This window comes from Drosophila teissieri, chromosome 3R, assembly GCF_016746235.2.
Source record: "Drosophila teissieri strain GT53w chromosome 3R, Prin_Dtei_1.1, whole genome shotgun sequence".
Taxonomy (NCBI): domain Eukaryota; kingdom Metazoa; phylum Arthropoda; class Insecta; order Diptera; family Drosophilidae; genus Drosophila; species Drosophila teissieri.
The window spans coordinates 13,972,653-13,985,284 of NC_053032.1; the positions used below are offsets into that span (position 1 = coordinate 13,972,653).

Sequence of the window (12,632 nt, forward strand, 5' to 3'; positions counted from 1 at the left end):
ACAAAAAACCAAGCAAAAAAATATCAAAAATGATTTTAAAAATCTCAATAAAAAGAAGTATTATTATGGCATAAAAACTGGTGTGTTTTAATTTTATTAAAATATTAGCTGTTACCCTGCATATGAAAATGAGTCGGTAAGTTGAGTGGATTTTTTGATCTTAGTCCAAACATTTTAAAGTTTCTTATTTTAATTAATATTTTTGAGGGAAAAGAGTTTCCCGACTATCTGATACCCGTTACTCATAGTACGCATGAAAATGAGTCGGTAAGTTGAGTGGCTTTTTTGATCTTGGTCAAAACGTTTTACAGTTTTTTATTTTTATTAATATATTTGAGGGAAAAAGAGTTTCCCGACTATCTGATACCCGTTACTCATGGTAGGAGTGCAAGAATATAATAAAATCTTAAAGCATTAACAACATACTTTAATAATCTTTCGCTAGGTTTACGTCCTTACAATTTGCAAGCTTAGTCTGATCATCAGATCTTAATAGGGTCGGAAATGCAGATTTTAATATGTATTAATGTAGACTTCTAATAAAATGTTTTCAATTTTAAAGAACACCCCTAATGCACTGCACTTTCGATAACTTTTAGTGGAACAATAACGATACCCATATCCAAATACCGATACCAAAAATGGCGTCGTGATTTCCCAGTTGATTTTCCCAGAAAATGCAGCACATTTTGAGCCCCAAAAACGCAGCGACTGAAATGTGGGATTAATTAGCGGAGAGCAACGAGCCCAAGGCATGCAAAAGAAGCCCATCCCAGCCAGGAATCCACACCGTAGTTTTGGCAAGCGGTCATGGCAGCGGCGGCGACGGCAGCACCTGCGACATCCAGCGGGAATGCTAGTGCACCTGCTCCACTGCCCGCAGCTGGCCCAGGCGGAGGAGGGGGCGTACCAGGTGCTGTTGGGGGAGGAGCAGGTGCCCAGTTCCGGGAAATTCACAAGAACACATGGCTCAAACGGCTGACAGCGGATGGGAAACGTCTGACCGTGGGTCCCAAGGTGGGTGGTACCGAAACATTCCGCCCAGTGTATGGTTACTATATCACATATCTTTCAGAAATCCGAGTGCTCCTGGGTGGTTTTCTGCGTTCACGACGACACGGAGGCTTTGCTGGAGGGCTATGCGGAACCTCGTCAGGCAGCTGGACACCTGCCAGAGTGGGCCGTTTCTTTGAGGGAAACCCTCCACATCTCCCATGCTCTCATCCCCAATTCCCATGAGTTCGAGTTTGTGGTCACGCTCAGCCACGAGGTGTTGCGCTTTCACGCCGTCTCTTGGTAAAACTAAAAGCTCCCCGCACGCAACGCCAATTAAGATTGCACCACTTACAGCTTACTTTCGCTTTTATTTTCGCAGGGAGATTATGCAAGAGTGGGTGGAAACGCTGCGCTCCAAGCTGCGCGAAATGAAGATTCTGTCGCCGCGCGAAAACCTCTACACGAAGCTACCTGAAGTGCGCGCACCGTTGCTGCCCACGCGGGATCCCACATCGCCACTGCCACCACCTCCTCCTGTTCCGGCGGCTCTGGTTCCGGGCGTCGAGCGTGTGCTGGCACCCAGTCATCAGGCTCAGCCAGCGCCACCTCCCGAGCCATCCTCAAGTCCAGCGCCCACCACACCCGCACCTCCTGCTCCTGCTCCGGCTGCCATGTCGAACACTTTGACGCAGCACCTCCTCAACATGCTCTCGGATCCCATAAGCACATACAGCGAGCAGATCAGTGAGTCGGTAGAGTCAACCCCTGGTCAGGAAGATATCGCGGTAGCTGAGGGAGTCTCAGCGGAGCCACCGTCCACTAGTGATGCCGATTTGAATCTCTCGGACGACGAATACCTTTCGCCCCTGCTGCGGAAGGCATGTGTGCTTACCGAGAATGGAGTTCGCGTTGACGTCGTGGCGGCCACTGCACAGCGCGTTTCTGCCGGTATGAAGTCAACTGATCAATATTCTGTATATCAATTTTACTATAACACTACAAAATATAACTTTAAAACTGTAGATCAAATCCTGAACTTGGAGCATATTCTGCAATGCGAACGGCTGATTCCCAGGTGAGTAAATCCTACCCTACAACATCTCGGTCATAAGCTCGTAGTTTTGCTGTAGGAACTTGACCACTGCCTTCTTGGTGGTCGGTTTGCCCTCAAAGGTGGCGAGGAACAGTTTCCGCAGGACGGTCAGATATCTCATGGCACTGAGGGTGAGCCCCTGGCTCTCGGCATCCAATTTCATACCCAACACACTTTTGTATCTCTTGCTCACTTTAGCTTTCAGATTGTCGAAACTTTGGCTTGCCTCCTCTAGCAGAACAGCACGCTGCTGACGTCGGTAGTGATCCATGTGAGCATGCAGCAAGGTTTTGAAGTGCTCGTTAAAGTGCTTCACCTGCTGATGATCGGATACGTCTTCGCAGAGAACACTGTACAAGGTGTCAAAAAACATTGCCGGATCATTTCCATTGCAGAGTTGTTTTAGGGCGTTGATTGAGGAGCAGGCAAAAATTCGCTTCAGATATTGTTTCTCCTTGTCCAGCATGTAAATCTGCTCATTTTGCCTTTTAATGGCATGTTCTCCTTCAGCGCGCTTCAACTGCAACTTCTCGATCAGACACTGCAGCTCCTTCGACTCCTTTGACAGTGCAGCGTTTTCCTCGACCAACCTACGGTTGGCCTCCTCTATATTCTCGCATGAACTAAAGGAAGACAGTTCCTCCTCATTCAAACTTTCATCAGATTTGCAGTCTGCAACATTCTCGCCGCTTGGAGGATTCAATTTATCAACCATTTCTAAGCTCATTTGGTGAAGAGTGCGCAAATCCATCTGAAAACTGCCCGGCCACGTAAATGGATAGCCCAAAGTTTTTTGATCATTGAGTTGTTTATGAAGGAGCAGTAGCATATAGTTTCTGGAAAAGCGTTCCTTCGGCGTCGACTGCTGGAAGATGTTAAGCCATCGGGTGCATATTGGCGCAATGTGGTCTTTATCAGGCAGCAGGCCCACCAGTTTCACCACACTGACGACCTCCTCCACGAAAAGGTCGTCTAACTTCTCCTCGGTTAAAGAAAACGTTTTGGCCATGTCTCCAAGATTTGTTTATATCAAACCGGCTTCCGATTTAGAAATCAGCCTGCTAAGCCGTAATTTTATCCACAATTCCTTCTTTAATTCAAGTGTATTACATTAATAACCTAAATGTATGCCTATTTTCTTTTAGACCACAAACATCACGATCCATGTCCGCTGGAGCGGCTGACAAATCAAAGCGACCGCCACGCAAGCCCCTCCAATCCCAATCTTCGGGCGCCGCTCCTTCAAACAGTGCGGACTCTCAGGACAACATTACAATTATCCAAGTGTCGAACACCGGCCACAATGGCCAGGAGCAGCCACCCGAATTGCCACCCAAGAACACTACCACCGCCGAGGTGTTTCGATTCCCTGAGGTTAAGACCAAGCCCCAGACTAATGCCAAGCAGCAGCCATCCCAGACCCATCACGAGTATAAAAGCAACGTACAAATCATTCCGTCCAATGCCAGTAGCAGTACCAGTACCATTCAAGTCCTCGGCAAACAGTCCAGTAGCAGTAATCCGTATACAACGCCCGTCAAGCAAAGCTCCACCAATGGCTCCAGTCCACAGGTGTCGGGCACCACCAAAGTAAAGGTGCTGGGTGACGGAGAGGCCACCACCACGGTGGCTGTCTACGGCACCTGCTATCCAGCGGCCGGAGGAAGTGCTAGCAGCTCTTCCGCAGCCTCTTCCTCTGTTAATCCTGCCAAGCCGCAGACGCCCAGATTAAGTAAAAAGATAATACTCAGTGCCAACACGTCGGGCATTACCAATATTAGCGTGAACACAGAACAGGGCAGTGACTCCATAATCAGTGGTAATGTGCACTACGAGAAGGTCTTCCTATCCTCCAGCATTCCCATCACCAGCAGAAGCAGTCCCACAAGAGTGGCAAGCACGAATACCACCCAGCCGACGACTAATGGCAGTCCAGCATTGCCACGTCGACGGTTGGCTTCGCCGGCAACAGCGCAACCAGTGACCCCTAGTGCAGCCGGAAGGGCCGCGCCGCAGTTGACCCGAGGACTAACCGAACTGGTGATAAGTTCGCGACCCAGTAGAAGGGATTTCCACTACTTAAAACTGTTGAACACGCCACTAAAAACTAAGGCATCCCACAAATCAACCAGCGCCGCGAATAACAACATCGAACAGTCATCGCCTTCCAGCTCCAACAGTACCCAAGTTACGGCGTCGCAAAGGAATAACACCTCAATTGTAACCGGCGACAGCCAGGAGCAACGGCGGCGCAGCTCGTCCACATCTGATGCCCAGGCGCCACTTCAGCGGGTCCCTCAGCCCGGAACGCAGCGTAACGCTAACAACAACGAGTTTACGCCATCCCGAAACGGAGCCTTTCGGATGCAGCCACCGCCACAGGGAACACCGCCGTCTAGCACCAATCCCGCGCAGCAGTCGCCCAACAAGCGATTGACGCTGCGGGAGCAACAAGTGATGCAGCTGCGTCGGGAGATTATGCACCCAGGTGGAGTGCGACTGAATCTGAGGCGCAAGGACTGTGTCGGTTCTATTGCTTGGGTAGAAGCCTTCGGTGGCGTTTGGTAAGTTTGGGAGAACTTCGTATCAGCTCCAAAGTGATTGTATGTAGCCTTATTATACTAGGAAATTGCATAAGCATGTGTTATGGCTTACTAACTATTTGAGTTTACAGGATTGCCGGCTGGAAGCAAAAGGAACACCCCGTGCTCTACAATGCCCTACACATCGGGGATCAGCTACTGTCCATAGCAGGCGTGAGCATCAGCAGTGCAGCGGAGGCCAACAAGATAATAAGGAACACCAATACGCTATTTGTAAGTTCATTAAGATCCATAGAAGCCTGATTTTATAATATCTCTGGTCCTCGTTTCACACAGGTAGAGGTCTTGCTACGACGAATTCCATTCGGTCGGGCCTATGCCATCCGACGTGACCGAGAGGGTCAGTGTCTGGGTCTGATTCGCGATGGAAACACTTCGACAATCGTGGATGTGGTGCCAAACAGTTTGGCCGCACGTCACGGTCTTCCACCCAAGGTAAGTGATCAAGAGCAAATCTAGACAGACATCTGCTTAATAAGCACTAACAAATGAATTCGTCTTAGACGCAATCGTGCGACGGCAATTCACTTACCTTTTGGATGCTCACCGAGATCAATGGTCGTTCACTGAATCTGTTCTTTAAGGAATTCGAGATACGCGACCGCTTGAACTCTGTGGGCCGCGATATATCCATTTTGGTGCAACCGTCGGATTTGATAACCAAGCTGAAAAAGCAGCTGAAGTCGCTGCGCGGCTACAAGGATTACTTAGTGCAGTAGTCACTAGCAATAACGATTGATTCCATATAACCACAAATAACTCGTAACTGTAATAAGCTGCTATACGCGAATCAATTTCGAATAGCTCCGGGCCAGTAATCATTCCATTTACGCGAAAAGGTCATTGAACGCAGCTACTATATAGTCAACTAGAACTGGTAGAATCATTTCGCTATATTACGTACTACACACTACATATATTAACTATGATCGAAACTACTTAAAGGACTTAGGTGTAGCGTTGAGGAACATATACAAAAACAACCTATATATTTTTTGCAAAACTTTATATAAACTCATACATATATATACAAATTGAATAGATATATATATATAGATCTATATACACCATATGTATAGCTGACACTTTGAAGGGCTACCAAATTTACACCTCGAATTTGTTTAGATGCGGAAAAGTTATGGGAAATTTACAACATGAAATTCAAGTATTTTAGGTTAACATATACACGCGTATCACACACACCTGTGCAACTTAGTATCCTTATGCAATATTGGAGTGCCTCTGATTTTGTTCATTGATGTTGTTTTCTTTCATGTTTTCATTTGTTTCGTGCGAAAAGACATACGCATCTGTCGTAACATATAAGATGTGATAAAAATGAGTACTCAAATTTAGGCAATTTTAAACGGTACATTTGTAAATGCTTTTTGATTTTTTTATTAATAAGTTTCAGTGTGTTATTTCGATAAACATATTACTTATGTATGTAACGGCCTTGCGAAACATTCATTAAAGCAATTCCACACAAATCACTCACAAACTGTTCCCCTCTTGGCCAGCGATGTCGCTTGCCTCCAGATTCGGAAATTGTACTTCTCCACATCCAGCTTCGAATACACAAAGATGGGCATGGAGTTGGACATCACCCAAATGTATCCCTCCTCGTCGATCTACCTCGTCAGTTAAGAACGCAGTTAACCGGATTTTGGTATGCTTGTGAAAATATGAGTAGATTTACTTACCGTCAAGTCGCTGGGATAAATCATCTCCGATGAATTGGAATAAACAGAGCCATGGTTTTCCGTTGAAAAAGGCTTGCTGGTTTTCCAGCAGCCCACTCCACTCTTCTGGACCTCGGCAAAGAAAATCACTCCGGTCCGCGGATCGTACTTGTGCATCGTGGACTGGGTGGACGGACCACGAGTTCCCAGAAGCTGGAAGTCGTTTCCATGATCAGAGCGTGCTGCATTGCACTCCTGCTTAAGGACCCTGTTTGACACAACAAACTCATTCGTGCTGGCCATGGGATGGAAGTAGACATCCCTGCTGCCATCTGGCTTATATTCTCCTAAGGTCGCCGAGAAAATCCCGTCGTCCCAGCGGAAGGTCTGCCCGCCAATGTTGAGATCATCGGAAAGGGGGTCAAAGTTGAAGTAGCTGTGCTCAAAGGACCAAATTCTATCGCTTCGCAGGTGGTAAACATGCAGTCTGCGATTGACCAAATCCGGAATGTAGGCATAAGCATCGCCGCACCTTTGTGGGCCCACATCGACGGTGATGCTGGCCAGTCCACGTCCGATCTCCACTATCCTCTGTGGGATCTCAAATCGTTTTAGTATGCGATCGTTAGCCAAATCGATCACCCAAATACTTGGACGCCGGATCTGTTGGCGATTATCTGATATGTGGGGTTACATTTTAGTTGAAAGTTGATAACATTACATAAAGGCAATTTAGAATACTCACTGGGAAACTCCAGCATTCCGGTGTCGACGAACCAGAGCCGTCCACAGGTATCCACTGAGGTCCTGTAGACGGACACCAGGTTCTGTTCGCTCGCATTATACTGATTCAACGCCAAGTTGGGATAGGCACGGAGGTTGGGACTCTGATTCCACCCATCCTTGGCCAGATCGATGTAGTTCAAGGTGGACGGGATGCCCTCCTGTCGCCGGGGCACAGTGACAAAGAGGCGTCCTCGGAAGTGGGTCACTCCCTGGGGCACGTTGTTGTATTGTATGAAGGATCCAGTGCTGCTGGCTCCGGAATTGGAGGAGCCCAAACACTTGCGGGAGTTATAGACGTGCGGATCTTGGTAAGTAAGATAAATAAGTATTAATGTTTTTGTATTTGATATTCAAGCAACTAGCCCAATTCCTTTTGGTCCTTTTATACTAACCATTTAGCAACTATTCACAGTTAAGTTATTTAATTAGTTTTTAGTTACAGTTTATCAAACAAATGATTTCTAAAGGGTGACTAAAATAATATTCATATTATCGAAAATTTTTAATATTATGTGGAAAAAACCTAGTGACTCACCAACATTTGCTGATGCTTCACATCGCCATTGTATGGGTAAAAGTATTTTTATTGGCTTTTTTGGAATTACCTGGGATGCAGAGCCTGCTCCACAAATCCTTGTAGCCATCCTTGCGGTTGTAAAAGTCCAGCTGCTTCCACTTAAAGACCTCTATCATGGGATCTCCATCTGCGGAGATTAGCAATTGGAACCCTGCGATTGCGCAGAGGAGCAGAACGTGCAGCGATAACATTAATATGGCTTTGTTTAAACACTGAATTTAGGTCCGGTCGTTCGCCTTTCCTGGCTGAAAACCCACTTGCGACTGATTCCCAGCTTGAGTTCAACTGAGTTATTCGTGCTCTGCGACTCGAAAGCACAGAATATAAGGTGATAAGAGCACTGCAGATCTCACTGGGTCCCAAGCTCTTTCTTTGTTTAAATATATCTCTTTACTAAACTTTATTACTTTCAAGATGTTCAGAAAATCTGCACATACTAAAGAGTAGATTTAGAAGACTTCCCATTTATTCAATAATTATGTCACAAAGGGAAATTTCGTGATTCTTACTTATGTATTATTAATTAACAGATTAGTTTAACATTCATTAAGATTTCCACACGAATCACTCACAAACTGTGCCCCTCCTGGCCAGCGATGCCTTTTGCTTCCAGATCCGGAAATTGTATACATTCGTGTCCAGTGTGGAGTAAATGAAGATGGGCATGGAGTTGGACATGACCCAAATGGTGCCGTCCTCGTCAATCTGGAGCAGTAAGATGAATCAAACATTTAACTAGGTTTTCTTCTTTTATCCTTAACCATTTGCTTACCGACAAGTCGCTGGGATAAATCATGTCCATGGCATTGGAATCCACAGAGCCATAGCTTTCCGCCGAGATTGGCTTGCTGGTTTTCCAGCAGCCCACTCCGTTTCGCTGGATCTCATCGAAGAAGACCACCCCAGTCCCAGGATCGTATGCGTGCATCGTGGACTGTGTGGATGGACCACGGTTTCCGAGTACCCGGAAATCGTTTCCATGATCGGAGCGTGCGGCGTTGGACTCCTGCTGCAGAACCCGGTTGGAAACCACAAACTCATTCGTAGTGGCCATGGGATGGAAGTAGACATCTCGACTTTCATCTGGCCGCTGGGCTCCCAAAGTAATTGAGAAGATGCCATCGTCCCAGCGGAAGGTCTGTCCGCCAATGCTGAGGTCCCCGGAAAGCGGGTCGAAGTTAAAGTAGTTGTGCTCGAAGGACCAGATTCTATCGTTTCGGAGGTGATAGACGTACAGGCGCCGGTACACCAGATCCGGAATATAGGCGTAAGCATCGCCACATTGACCCGCCTTCACATCGACGGTGATGCTGGCCAATCCACGACCCGTTTCAGCAATACTTTCCGGAATATCAAAGCGTTTCAGCACTTGATCCGTGGCCAAGTCGACTACCCAAATGCTGGGACGTCGGATCTGTTGGCGGTTATCTAAAAATGAGAATTATGATTACGTCTACTGTAGGCCACCAGAAAAAGAAGGCCGGCCTTGCTTTTACTATTGATAAGGATCGAACATAGTACGAAATAACCTGATACAACAAAAGCATAGTAAACTCACTTGGGTACTCCAGCATTCCCGTGTCGATGAACCAGAGACGCTGGCAGGCATCCACGGAGGTTCTATAGACGGACACCAAGTTCTCCGCACTCGCGTTGAATTGATTAAGCGCAAAGTTGGGATAGGCCCGCAGCTTGGGGCTCTGGACCGATCCGTCCTCGGCCAGATCGATGTAATTCAAGGTGGACGGGATGCCCACCCGTCGCCGAGGCATCGTGACAAAAAGGCGTCCACGGAAGTGAGTGGCTCCCATGGGCACGTTGTTGTACGGAATGTAGGAGTCGTTGGGGTCGTCAACGTTGGTGCGGGAGTTGATGACAACTGGTGTATCGCGTGAGGTCATAACCTGACGCTTCCGACGAGAGTACTTGCCAGGAAAGACAACCGGAGCTAGTTTAGCAATAAAAAAAAGGGTATATAAAATAACTACCAATAAATCAATCTTTTAATCTGAGATCAAATTACATTTACGTGGGTCGTGTAATAGCTAGACTCTGTAAAAACTGAATGATAACTATTAATACTTTTTAACATACCTGAAAAGCTGGGTCTGTCTTTTCTTCCGCCCAAGCTCAAAGGGCCATCTCCCCGATTGTAAAAGTCCATCTGCTTCCATCTGAAGACCTCTATCATGGGATCACCATCTGCCAAGGAAAGCAGCTGTAACCCAGAGATTAAACTAAGAATCAGAAGTTGTGGCGATAACATTGCTCCGTGTTTGGGGATCTAATCAATGTTCGCCTTGCCGATTTGAGGCCTCAATAGCGACTGAAAGCCAATTTGTTCCCAATGGAAATCTATTCTCCCAGCGGTTCAGGCGCAAATTATTGAAATTGATAAGAAAAGCGCGACTCTCACAAGTTCTCAAACCGGTTTTGTGACTTGTTAGCCTGATTATATGTAAATCAATCACAGAAGCAGAACCATAATTAGTTGTAAATAAAGCAACGGTGTTCAATCTTTTGCTTAAAATTAAAAAACAAAGAAATGGTTCTTTTAAAAACTTTAAAATAATATACACAAACTGTAAGCCTTAAAAAACTAAAGCAGTAAAATTGGCGCCAAAATATTTAAGGACGATTAGTGAAAATAATCAAATTACTACAAAAATCGATAAGCGATATCGATTTCAAAAAGCTGTTGTGTAAATCGCACTTTAATCAGTGTAAACAGTGCTTTGCAAGATGCGCTATAATCTGTTAGCCAGTGCGTTAAAATTGCTGAATAGCACGAAGAACCACAATTTGTTGGTGGTGAACGTGCGCAGCTTGACCGGCTCCGCCCAAACCAATGATGCAGTGGCTCCGACCACGCGCCCACCGCCCGCAGAATCAAGGAATGCTGGAGAGGAGCAGCGATCGCTGCACATCGCCGTCATTGGAGTGCCCAATGTGGGAAAGAGCACCTTCATCAACAATACTGTGAACCACCGCGTGTGTCCCACCTCGGCCAAGGTGCACACCACTCGGCAGTCAAACACGGCCATTTTTACCACCGGCCAGACGCAGTTAGTCTTTTACGATACGCCGGGCCTGGTCACCCAGCATGAGATTCGTCGACACCACCTGGACCAGAACTTTAGGAGTGCCTACCGCCATGCCATACAGCATGCGGACATCATCGCCGTGGTACACGATGCCTCAAATGCCTGGACGAGGAAGGAACTCCATCCCACTGTTCTGGATACGCTGAAGGCCTATAGCAACCTGCCCAGTTTCCTTGTTCTCAACAAGATAGACGCCCTGAAGTCGAAGCGTTTGCTGCTGGATCTTATCAAAACACTCACCAATGACACTTTGACAGTGGGCAAGCGGGAAATCGAAGCAAAAAGTACTCCCGCCAAGGAAATAAGAATCAACAAGCGCGAGACCAGCTGGAGCCACTTCAGCGACGTGTTTCTTGTTTCTGCCTTGACAGGCAATGGGCTGCAGGAGATGCAAAACTATCTGGTGGGCCAGGCCAAGCCCAGGGATTGGAAATTCCCAGCCGACATTTATACCGACTCCAGCCCGGAAGCACAGATTGTAGAAAGTGTGCGGGCTCGTCTGCTTGACTACTTGCCGCAGGAAATACCCTACAGCCTAAAGTGCGAGATTGAGTACTACAGTGTGGAAAAAAGTAAGCATTCTGTGCATTCATAAAGAAATCCTTTTTAAATTCGATTCCTCTTGCAGATGTGGTTTACACCTCCGTGCTGGTCCAGTGCCCCACCACGCGAATCGAGCGCCTAATCTGCGGCGAGGGCAATGGGAAGCTGCGGCAGATCACGGAAAGGGTCACCTCGGACCTGGTGGAGATGTTCGGCCAAGCAGTGTCCCTTACCATATCCACAATTTCCAAGGGCAAGAAGACCGCCGCCTGAGCACTTGTTGATTACTTGTACTTTATTTGTAACGTTGCATAAACCTAAGAGTTCACAAAAGCTTCAAATGCGCCACCAGTTTGTCTACATCTTCGGCAGGGGCTGGACCCAATCCGAGGACCGTAGCTGTCCCAGATTCCAGCTGAGTGCGCCCGGCGTCCCTAACCATGGCGGCCACAACGTTCGCCTCTTGAGCCTGTTGTTCCAGGGAGCTCAGCTGCTCAAAGTTGTCCACTCGCAGCACTATCTTCGGCTGTCCCAGGCGACACCATCGCTGCAAAATGGCGTTCTGGAGCTTGGTTCCCTGGACAGAGCTTTGGTAGCACATGACTGCCGCATGGGCGCACTGGGCCGCTGTCTTGCCCTTGGACATCTTCAGGTCGGATCGCACCACTAGCGCCAGTTTGGTGGACTTGCCGAAGGCCAAACCGTTGCTCAGGAACTTCTGCAGGATGCTACTTGACGTGGGCATACTTCTGGCTCTGCTGCTCTACGTACTTCTGCATGCACGCCCGAAACTCCTTAACCTTGTCCTGGCAAGCCCTCCAGTCTCCCGTCTCGGCAATGCACTCCTGCACCTTGTAGTGAAGCTCTATACAGCCGGTCTTCTTCAGCATCAGTTCCACGGGATCCTGATCCGTCGATGCGGACATTTTCTTCTCCCCTTCGCCGGCTGAAATCGTTCGTTTCGAAATTACGAAATTCGGTCAGGGTTGTCAGCACATCGCAGAATCACCGATAATTTCTGCGCCAAATTTGTGCTTCAAAAATATCGAATTTAAAGATATTACTATTTAGAAAAATAAAAAACAAACATAATGAACCTCAAACGGTTTCTTAAATATTTGTCTGGCTTGAAATGCTTTCAGCTTCACGCAAATTAAAATTTTAGTAGCCCATTAATCTAGATTTCTGTGAAAGGGCCACATATATGATAATAAACTTTGGCGTTTTCTTCGGGAAATAAAAAGATGT

General features: G+C 47.1%; 7 protein-coding genes across 7 annotated transcripts; 2 read left to right on the forward strand and 5 right to left on the reverse strand.

The window, feature by feature from the left end:
* The first annotated feature begins 613 nt into the window (after nt 1-613).
* On the forward strand, nt 614-6,185 carry LOC122619185 (mucin-5AC). Its single transcript, XM_043795943.1, has 8 exons — nt 614-1,017; nt 1,076-1,296; nt 1,376-1,944; nt 2,020-2,071; nt 3,235-4,653; nt 4,764-4,905; nt 4,969-5,127; nt 5,196-6,185. The coding sequence occupies exons 1-8, from the start codon at nt 811-813 to the stop codon at nt 5,409-5,411; spliced, it is 2,985 nt and encodes a 994-aa protein (XP_043651878.1). The 5' UTR covers nt 614-810; the 3' UTR covers nt 5,412-6,185.
* LOC122619188 lies at nt 2,078-3,148 on the reverse strand. Its single transcript, XM_043795946.1, has one exon. It carries the CDS (start codon nt 3,096-3,098, stop codon nt 2,088-2,090), a length of 1,011 nt encoding a protein of 336 aa, XP_043651881.1. The 5' UTR covers nt 3,099-3,148; the 3' UTR covers nt 2,078-2,087.
* Nucleotides 6,173-8,043, reverse strand: LOC122619187 (L-dopachrome tautomerase yellow-f). Its single transcript, XM_043795945.1, has 4 exons — nt 7,766-8,043; nt 7,120-7,464; nt 6,396-7,051; nt 6,173-6,323 (listed from the first exon to the last, which is right to left on the reverse strand). The coding sequence occupies exons 1-4, from the start codon at nt 7,926-7,928 to the stop codon at nt 6,183-6,185; spliced, it is 1,305 nt and encodes a 434-aa protein (XP_043651880.1). The 5' UTR covers nt 7,929-8,043; the 3' UTR covers nt 6,173-6,182.
* Nucleotides 8,044-8,218: 175 nt separating this feature from the next.
* LOC122619186 (L-dopachrome tautomerase yellow-f2) lies at nt 8,219-10,053 on the reverse strand. The gene is made up of 4 exons (XM_043795944.1): nt 9,832-10,053; nt 9,296-9,685; nt 8,510-9,165; nt 8,219-8,442 (listed from the first exon to the last, which is right to left on the reverse strand). The coding sequence occupies exons 1-4, from the start codon at nt 10,001-10,003 to the stop codon at nt 8,302-8,304; spliced, it is 1,359 nt and encodes a 452-aa protein (XP_043651879.1). The 5' UTR covers nt 10,004-10,053; the 3' UTR covers nt 8,219-8,301.
* A 411-nt stretch (nt 10,054-10,464) lies between these two features.
* On the forward strand, nt 10,465-11,725 carry LOC122622050 (GTPase Era, mitochondrial). Its single transcript, XM_043800180.1, has 2 exons — nt 10,465-11,413; nt 11,470-11,725. Exons 1-2 carry the CDS (start codon nt 10,480-10,482, stop codon nt 11,655-11,657), a joined length of 1,122 nt encoding a protein of 373 aa, XP_043656115.1. The 5' UTR covers nt 10,465-10,479; the 3' UTR covers nt 11,658-11,725.
* Nucleotides 11,662-12,129, reverse strand: LOC122622053 (peptidyl-tRNA hydrolase 2, mitochondrial). The gene has a single exon (XM_043800183.1). The coding sequence runs from the start codon at nt 12,127-12,129 to the stop codon at nt 11,710-11,712; it is 420 nt and encodes a 139-aa protein (XP_043656118.1). The 3' UTR covers nt 11,662-11,709.
* On the reverse strand, nt 12,113-12,399 carry LOC122622054 (cytochrome c oxidase assembly factor 4 homolog, mitochondrial). Its single transcript, XM_043800184.1, has one exon. The coding sequence runs from the start codon at nt 12,308-12,310 to the stop codon at nt 12,113-12,115; it is 198 nt and encodes a 65-aa protein (XP_043656119.1). The 5' UTR covers nt 12,311-12,399.
* Nucleotides 12,400-12,632: the final 233 nt, after the last annotated feature.

Coding starts and splice junctions, on each gene's coding strand:
- LOC122619185 (XM_043795943.1), top strand. CDS start 811: ATGGCAGCGGCGGCGACGGCAGCACCTGCGACATCCAGCGGGAATGCT. Junction 1,945..2,019: donor TGCACAGCGCGTTTCTGCCG/GTATGAAGTCAA, acceptor TTAAAACTGTAG/ATCAAATCCTGAACTTGGAG. Junction 2,072..3,234: donor TGCGAACGGCTGATTCCCAG/GTGAGTAAATCC, acceptor ATTTTCTTTTAG/ACCACAAACATCACGATCCA.
- LOC122619188 (XM_043795946.1), bottom strand. CDS start 3,098: ATGGCCAAAACGTTTTCTTTAACCGAGGAGAAGTTAGACGACCTTTTC.
- LOC122619187 (XM_043795945.1), bottom strand. CDS start 7,928: ATGTTATCGCTGCACGTTCTGCTCCTCTGCGCAATCGCAGGGTTCCAA. Junction 7,465..7,765: donor GAGCAGGCTCTGCATCCCAG/GTAATTCCAAAA, acceptor TTACTTACCAAG/ATCCGCACGTCTATAACTCC. Junction 7,052..7,119: donor CGGAATGCTGGAGTTTCCCA/GTGAGTATTCTA, acceptor CCCACATATCAG/ATAATCGCCAACAGATCCGG.
- LOC122619186 (XM_043795944.1), bottom strand. CDS start 10,003: ATGTTATCGCCACAACTTCTGATTCTTAGTTTAATCTCTGGGTTACAG. Junction 9,686..9,831: donor AGACAGACCCAGCTTTTCAG/GTATGTTAAAAA, acceptor TTGCTAAACTAG/CTCCGGTTGTCTTTCCTGGC. Junction 9,166..9,295: donor GGGAATGCTGGAGTACCCAA/GTGAGTTTACTA, acceptor TCTCATTTTTAG/ATAACCGCCAACAGATCCGA.
- LOC122622050 (XM_043800180.1), top strand. CDS start 10,480: ATGCGCTATAATCTGTTAGCCAGTGCGTTAAAATTGCTGAATAGCACG. Junction 11,414..11,469: donor GTACTACAGTGTGGAAAAAA/GTAAGCATTCTG, acceptor TTCCTCTTGCAG/ATGTGGTTTACACCTCCGTG.
- LOC122622053 (XM_043800183.1), bottom strand. CDS start 12,129: ATGCCCACGTCAAGTAGCATCCTGCAGAAGTTCCTGAGCAACGGTTTG.
- LOC122622054 (XM_043800184.1), bottom strand. CDS start 12,310: ATGTCCGCATCGACGGATCAGGATCCCGTGGAACTGATGCTGAAGAAG.